Source organism: Solanum pennellii, chromosome 3 (genome assembly GCF_001406875.1).
Source record: "Solanum pennellii chromosome 3, SPENNV200".
Taxonomy (NCBI): Eukaryota; Viridiplantae; Streptophyta; class Magnoliopsida; order Solanales; family Solanaceae; genus Solanum; species Solanum pennellii.
The window spans coordinates 16199033-16207682 of record NC_028639.1 but is presented as its reverse complement, the minus strand read 5'-3'; the positions used below and the strand labels follow the sequence as shown (position 1 = coordinate 16207682).

Sequence of the window (8650 nt, the reverse complement as noted above, 5' to 3'; positions counted from 1 at the left end):
AAGGATTTTTTCCTACCCAAAATTAATTAAGCATGTTTGAGAAGAGGATCCGAGCAAAGACAGCGTCAAACTTTAGGTATTCTGGCTAAGACTAACTATTATTAAACAATTATGCATGATATTTCCTCGAGGAGTAGAAACCATATTTTTCCTCGAGAAGACAAGCTCCAATATAACTAAGATGTTGAAAAAGTCAACAACAGTCATAACTTGCAAAAACCAGCCCTTTATCCATAGGTTTTAACTGCTTATACAATTTGAGTCTCATCCAATCCAAACACAAAACAACTTTTCACTTACTTTGCAAGAAAACAATCAAATTCTTTCTTTACTTTTTCTCAGATATGGATTTCAATATACACATAAGCTTCCTTAATTATGAATTGGAACATGTAAAGCTCTCAACACTATCTACTGAAATTCATTTCCACTTCTTCTCTTCCTCTATAACATGAAAATTCACAAGTATGTATAATTCAAAGTCCTCTCAATTATGCTGCCTTCCAAACCTCACGAAGAAGTCCATACCTCGTATTTGATCCAATCGAACCTCTTTCTTCCTTCTCTTTATCTTTTCCATTTTCTGTAGAAGCTGGTGATGATGCCATTTTATCAATAATACATGCAAGAGGAGAATTTATTTCCTCCAGTTCCTCATCGCTTGTGTATCCCTTCCTTTGTATAGCAGAAGCACTTCGAGATAGGTGAGACTTCCCCTCAATTTCTGCAACTTTTTCTGCAACGTCCACAGCAACAGGAGGTGTATATACAACTGGGGCCGCAGGGTACGGGAAGCTGCTTGAAGAGTATCCTCCTGATAATCGACGTGCTATGATGCACTGCAAACATAAGTCACCTGAGATAAGATTCTTCAACAGAAATTTACCTTTGCAAATGTTCTTTAATATCCAAGAAAGGAATACTAATTAGTTGTATGTGTTGAAGTGTGTGACAATCTCATCTAAAAGCTTAAGATGTTAGCGAGAGTACACTTTTATTATTAGATTATATTTTCAACACGCTCCCTCACGCGCGGACCTGATTCTTTTTTATGGGCCAAGCACATGGAAATTCTTTTTGATTTGGGTGGCGGTGAGATTCGATCTCAGGACCTGTCTCCTTTGTTTTCTCTGATACCATGTTGAAGTGTATGACCAGCTTTACATGAATAAGTGAAAACTAAACATGCACACAATTAAGAATGGTTGGGTCGGCAAATATTTGCCCTTGCTACTTGCAATGACTCTGGTGGCCGGAAGACTAGAATTAGACATTCGAAAGAAGAGGGGAAGTCTATGGTTGAAACTTTTATGAAGAAATATCAGAAGTCAAATGATGGGAATTTCCCATCACTTAATTTGACGCACTTCTACAAAGTACGAGAACTAGTTCGCGAGATAATTCAGGAAAATAGAGTTCTAGGTCCAGCTAAGTTATCTCCTGAAGAGAAGAACAATATCATGTTTGCAGAACAATATCCACTAGGATCCATATCAACTGAACCGCAAAGTTTATCTTTGTCTGGTGAGACCCATGTTATGTCAAATTTTGCGCCCAACCATTACATGGGTTAAAGTGAAGAAGCTGATTTTGGTGTGAATAGACAGCTTGGTTTAGATGAAATGATGGTTGCAGATGGACTACAAACTAGCCAAGTGACATTCCCGAGAGAATTGAACAGTCTAATGAATCATACATAATTGATTCTGAATCTGATCATCAAAAAAACAAGGATGAGGTTTTGCATTCTAGTGGGATTAATGGAGTTGACCATGAAATGTTCAATGAACAAATGGCTGGTGACTATTGAGCCTCTGAGACAACCGAAGAAAATGAAATCTCTGGTAAATCTGACTTAGTCAATACCCTCTCTTTCAAGCATCAAAATACCAGTTCACAAGTTCTAGATTCTACTGAGATCATCTCTGAAAGTGTGAATGTGAGTCTCCTCTCTGGGGTTGATGCTAGTCTTCCTATAGTTAAAAAATGATGTAACATACGGAGAACCACTATCTATAGTGTTGGTGGTAGCCTGGTAGGAGAGAATCTAGATGTTGAAGTGTGTGACCATCTCATCTAAAAGCTTAAGCTTTATATTTTCAACAGTATGTATTAGCCGGTTGATCACGTTGTTTCCATTTTCATCATTATTGGTATCACGGAGTCTTTGTTTCAAAGTTGTAGTGAAGATAAACAGTCATAAAATCCAAAATTTCAACTAGCTAAGAGTAGCCAAACCTCAGCATTGAGAGCTTCTAATACAGCACCAGGGACAGGATCAGGACAAAACTCATCTGGAGAGAAGTTGCAGAGTATTCGCTTAACCAATGGAAGACTGATAGATGGGCATACCTGGAGCAACATTTAAAATTTTCATCAAAGACAGAATGAAGTAGGAGTATTCGCCTCTAAAATATTTGGCGAAACACAGGTTGTACCTCCATTCTGATCGTGCGGTCCATGAGCATGTCTTTGGGAAGCATGAGAAGATCACTTAAGGAATTGAGAAGATAGAAATGTTCTAGTTGATTTCCACCTTTTCTATGATCATCTCCAGAGCCGTCAACATCATTCTTCCCAGAATCTTCAGCGTCCATACCGAACAAATCAGTAAGACATCTTGACCAATTTCCCACCTGCGAGAAAAGATATACTATCAATATCAAGAGCATGAACCAATGAACAAGATCATTAAGGTTCTCAGAGAACGTAGCGCATTGTTGACAATTTGGCAGAGAAAAACTGCAGGTGCCTAAGACACAGAAAAAGATTCCCATGAAGAGCAAGCAGCTTTACTTTGCCCAGAAGACAGAAACGAAAAGACCGTCCAAAAATATTTATAGGAATTCGCAAACAAGTTAATAGTGACTAATACTTACAGAGTTTTTCAGTTGTGCACCGGACCCAAAACTCAACTCTCCGGCTGGAATAGGCAACACCTTGGAGTCAACTATTGGATCAGATATGGGATCAGTTGGGATCTCATGAGCTGACTCACGAAGAATTGCATTGAAAATAGCAATATCCAGTCTGGCAACACAGTGTTCAACCACCTGAAAGGTATATATATGAAGGCGTAAAACTTTCAGACTAACAAGTGAAACTAAAACTTATCGCAGGTAGCTTTAAATAAATACAGATAAAATGGAAGTGCAAGAGTACTATGCAATTTTCCTTGATCACCTGCATCTGAAACTCCGGGAGATAGAAGTGTGGTAAAAATACAGCAAATGAAAAGTAGAAACACTGGAGAATACTTACTCTTCTAGCCAAAACAGGCAAGCAACCACATTCATGGCTTCCAGCTCGTACAGGACATAGTCTCTTCAAAGCCTCCTGGAAAGCATGCTTCCATAGGTTAATGGAGAAGTTCCCTTGCTGCTGGTCACCCAAAGCAGGCCCTAATAACCTCCCAACAGATTTGCTTGTCATTGGATCATCCGTAGGAGATTGCATATTGGGAGTGAAGGTCTGAAGCCAAATTGATCAATCAGTTACAAAAGGAGAATATATTAAGTACTTAAACTTAAGAGATTAATTACTTGAACACCTTTTAATGATAGCATGTTTGGATAAATCATATAATTACCATGTAGAACAGAACATAAAAGGTTTACCTATTTGATGCAGTAAAATAGGATTTGCACTTAATTAGTGTTCTATACACATCAAGTCCTAATTGAGAACATTGGTATGACAGGAAGCAAAGTACAGTTGATTACCTGCCACCATATTGATTCAACGATCCGCGAGAAAATCCAGGATTCTACTCTCTCTAAAGCAACTGTAAAAGTTCTTGTTTCTTGCCAATCATCAAACAACTTCAAGAGGTCATTCTTACTTGACTGTTTGCTTCCTGGATGTGTCTTCCATTTTAAAGAGGAAACCTTTGATTCAGTTTTGTTTCCTCTTCTATTTGGCTCGATAGTTGTTACCAATGAGCTTGAGCTACAGGAACTTCCAAATGCTTGAGAAATGATTACCCTCAGAACAACAGCATTTGACAGCCAAAATGTTAACCTTCATGAGAAGGGAAGAAAAGCGTTAGGTCATAAGAAGTACAAAAGTAACACATGATCCAATAAATGAAAGTATTAACATACCTTGCCACATCGTTACCACATGACTTGGCCACTAATACAAGGCCGGAAACAGTGTTTTTAGCAACTGTAGCTCGTTTGTCTTGAGACCAGTATTTACATGCATGAAGATAGAGTCTAGAAAGGCGCCTGGCAGGTGTGTGCAGCTTATGTGCAGAACTTCCATGCTCAGATACCACAGAGTAAAGAGCAATTTCAAGGGCAGCAACTTCTCTCAACTCTTCCTCAAGTTTCTCAAGCCTTGATTCCATTTCTCCAATCTTTTGTTCTAAAACTGCTTTATGTTCTTGCTCACAGTTATCCTCGGTGTTGACTGTTTCATCATCACTTCCAATACTTTGAGCACTAACTGAAGTCCCATCCAAAATGTCTGCTTGTTCTACCTCTTTAACAAGTTTTTCATCACCTTCTTCTGAGGAATCTGATAGAGATTTGGGATGGACTTTCATATTTTTAGAGTTATCATTGACACTCTTGGATGTCATTTTAGATGGATCCTTTTTAGGTGCTTTGGCTTTGCTTGCTGTACTTTTTGATGCCTTACTCTGTGATTTGTTTGCTTTCTGATCAGATTTAGCTCGTTGTACCTGGGAAGAATTATTCCCTTCAGTTTTTGCAAGCTTTCTAGAGACCTTTACAGCCAAAGCTCTTTCTACATTTTCATCTTCAGCTATTAGTGGATCTCCTTGAGATGAAACTGAATCATTTATCGTCTCAACATCTGATTCCTCTTCCACTCCCTCTTTGGGTTCACTCTCCATATCACTAGAACGATCATTGATTTTATCCTTGCCATGTTTGTCAACCATTTTACGTGATTTTGGTTGCTGAGTTGCTTCCTCCGACTTGTAGACATCATCGACATAATCTATAACCACATTTTCATAAACTTCAATGGGCTCTGTGCCCGTGTTTGGGTCACTTACTAAGACACTGGACTCTGGTCTAGGAAGTGAAGCTTTATGATCAGTCTCTTTTGCTTTCGATGTTTTGCCAGTACTCTTTTCCTGCTGTTTGTATTCTTTTTTCTCCGTCTTTACCGCACGTTTTGCTTGCTTAGTGTTTAGACCCTGCTTCCGTTCAATTTCCTTCATGATCAATATACTTCACCTATTAATCTGTAGTTCAAAAAAAAAAACATAATAAGCTAGGAAACAGATAATCCGTCATCACTATTACCCATTGAGAAGACAATACATTGTGACTACACCAGACAGGGACTACAAACTACGATTGATATAAGAGCTTTTAATTATAAGATTTTTTATGAGCCTAATAGCTAAACAAATTCATGGAAAAGCTAAATAATTTCTATTAGAAATACAGCATTCTAGAAATAGAGAATTGTGATTACTATATATGATATTTCTAGATAAGCATAACCACAAATATAGAATTTAAACTATTAACAGAATGGGATTGCTGGTAATGAAGGTCATACATATCATATAACAGGCATTTCAGATCAACAATGCTGAATTATCGTCACACTTTAGTTAAGAGCATTTCTGTAAGACTGAAAGCAACTTGTATGTTCTAGTTGACTGCCTAGAACTAGAAATAAGAGACGCAAAGAAGTAGGATTGAAGGTGAACCAACCATCTTTTTTTTGTTCATAAGCCTAACAAATGCGAATTTTTTTTTCAAATGTAAGACAATCTTACACAAGAATGACTTTCAAAGAGAGGTAAGACTACAGTCAAATCTTTGAGTAATTAGGATCGATCTTGAAAACGAAAAGGATGAAAAAATAGTGTGACTCAACTGAATCTGAAGACTAGTTATAAAAATACTCCACAAGTCTAATTCTATTAGTAGTTATTGATAGCCCAATTTGAAGATGAAAAAAAAACAAGAGACAGAAGTGCAATAGAGAAGTCAAATTTATGTATGAACAAACAAATAGAGGAAAAGAAGACAATTTTAGGGAGAAGACGGTTACAGGATCGTGGAGGAGGAGGAGGGTAACTGTCAAATGCGCCCACGATCTCCAAATACATATATATAAAATTGAAGAAGAAGATGTAAGCAATCAGAGATCTATAATGCACATCATTCAATTCAAACTACAATTTTATTTGGATAAAACAGCCGGCAATGAAAATTGCAACAAAGCAACACCTTCACTGATTGCCGACGAAATAACTGGAAAAAAGAATGCTTCAAAAATTCATAAACTGAAAACAGAGAAATAACTTACCCAAGGTTCTATTAACTATTTTAATCTGCGGATATTCAATGAGACTGCACAATCAATTGCAACAATGTGAAGACAAGTGGGGATTATGTGAAGCTTCTAATTAAGCAATAATTATTATTTGGTTGATTATATTAATTAAGATTACAGCAATCAGGGGTTGTCGGTGCAGGGAAAGTGACCGGTCGCTTCCGGTTACGTTACGCGTCCCGCCATCATTACTCTCATTCACCTCAAATCCATACACCCAAAAGTCATAAAATGTCTTTAATTATTTATCTACTAATTAATTGAGTATATAATAAATTTAAAATTTTTAAATAAAAAATAATTAAAAATTATCAAAAGAAAAATACCACAAATAATTAGAGACTGAAAGGACTAGAATGATACGAGTAACTCTCTTTGATTAAAGTTCTTTCCACTGTAATATTCATGTATCTGGTAAAAAAATGTTAATATCTGAGTCTCCAATTTATAAATACTAGTTTTTTTATATCGGTTAGAAAATAACGTTTAGTTTTATGATATTTATTTTATTTTTAATTAAAATAATTTATAATCATTTAAATATTTGTCATTTATTTTAGATAAATTTTTTTTAAAAAAAATTTCTTATCAAGTCAAACTAATTAATATAAAATGAGATAGAAGAATAGTTATTTATTTGGAATTCTACGATGAAAGAATATCTTATCATTTTTTGCTTTTTTAAAAATAAGAATATTTTAGCTTTAAAACATAATTGAGAAAAGATTAACAAACTATATTTACGCATACAAAACAATAAATAATATGACTTCAATATCACTGTTCAACCACATTTCTACGATGACAGTAGCGGAGGTGCTTTAAAGTGAAAATATAAAAAATATGTGTTAATAGTGAGATTCGAACCTTGGTACAACAACATTAAAAAAGTGGAGTCATTGGGCCATCTAAATCATTTATTCATTGGGTGCTCTATGTTAATTTTATACAAATACCTATCAATTTTTACATAGATATATATATTCCATAACGAAATTAATGGATGCTCGAGCACCCGGCGGGGACACCATGTGGGTCCGCCTCTGTCCGATGACTATTAAATTTAAAACAATAGAAAAGACTGTAAACTAACGCTAAACTTAAGCTGAAGAAATGTATTACTTATATCATATTTACCAAAAAAATGGTTATGTGAGTTTGGGGAATTTAAAATTAGTTGACACATTGGGTTGATCAATTGTTTCATGTCTTTTTTGGCTTTTTTTTTATGTATGTAAGTCTAATGAACTTCAAGCTATGAATGCTCATTTTATAATTATTATTTTTTCTGTTTTTAATTATTTTTTTATTTTAATAAATTAAAATATTTTTTAATTTATTATATCCGTAATTAATTAATTTTAAAAAGATAAATTTTTTTGAAAATTTTAATTATTTAATTCATTCACTTCATAATTAGTAGGGATAAAAATAATAAACTCATTATATCAATAATTATTCTCTTAATTAATGTGTCGATTCAAAAATAACAAGTAACTAGGAATAGAGGAGTAATATTTTAAAAAGTCAAAACATTTACTACTATAATTTTTAAGCAATTAATTATCTCCTTGGTCCTTTTTTACTTGACAAAATTTTGATTGGACACACCTATTAAGTAACAATAATTGGTATATTTTGTTTATCATTTTACTCATATTAATTGATAAAAATCTTATACATATTTACTCACTACATCTTTTAAAGACATTAATTTATAGTATGTTAGACATTGCTGCTAACAAATATTTATTTTTAGAAGCGTTTATTTTTAAAATAGCTTTTCAGAAAAGCAATTTTTGAAAAAAAATAATTTGTGTTTAACTAATTTTCTTTAAAAAGTACTTTTGAAAATCAAATTACAAAAAATGATAAATATCAATATGCTTTTAATATAAAGATTATTTTATAGAGAGAAACTAGGAATAACATGTAACACAGAAATTTCAATTATATTTTTCATTTAATTGTTTTAAATGTACTATTCAAATTTCCAATCGTTGGTAAATATTGAAAAGAGGAAACTATTATAAATACATTAAATTGAGTGGATTGTCCATTAAGCTTATCATAAACTTATCCTTATCATGGATATTTATTCCCAATGTGATATGAACCTTTTTGGGATAGAAATGTATCTACTAATGTGACATTAAACATGGTGACATTTTCGTTGATTTCTCTACCTATAAATAGAGATATCATTCACCATTGTAATATACACTTGAATAAGAAGAAAATTTCTCTTCTTCTATCTACTTCTCTTGTCTTCTTCTCTTTATGATTATATTCTTATGAGCTTGATTTCATAACACATTATCAG

At 34.0% G+C, this 8650-nt stretch overlaps 1 protein-coding gene and 1 pseudogene across 3 annotated transcripts; one reads left to right on the top strand and one right to left on the bottom strand.

Moving 5' to 3' along the window:
- Positions 1-206: 206 nt before the first annotated feature.
- On the bottom strand, positions 207-6435 carry LOC107015351. Of its 3 annotated transcripts, none has more exons than XM_015215599.2 (8): positions 6301-6435; positions 4104-5218; positions 3723-4020; positions 3262-3471; positions 2880-3053; positions 2439-2636; positions 2239-2352; positions 207-839 (listed from the first exon to the last, which is right to left on the bottom strand). In XM_015215599.2, the coding sequence occupies exons 2-8, from the start codon at positions 5192-5194 to the stop codon at positions 492-494; spliced, it is 2433 nt and encodes an 810-aa protein (XP_015071085.1). In that variant the 5' UTR covers positions 5195-5218; positions 6301-6435; the 3' UTR covers positions 207-491. The 3 variants fall into 3 exon arrangements, with proteins under 3 accessions (XP_015071085.1, XP_015071087.1, XP_027771543.1); XM_015215601.2 differs by lacking the exon at positions 6301-6435 and adding an exon at positions 6222-6297 and having other exon boundaries at positions 492-839; XM_027915742.1 differs by lacking the exon at positions 6301-6435 and adding an exon at positions 6043-6212 and having other exon boundaries at positions 492-839.
- LOC107015353 lies at positions 1186-2254 on the top strand (annotated as a pseudogene).
- Positions 6436-8650: the final 2215 nt, after the last annotated feature.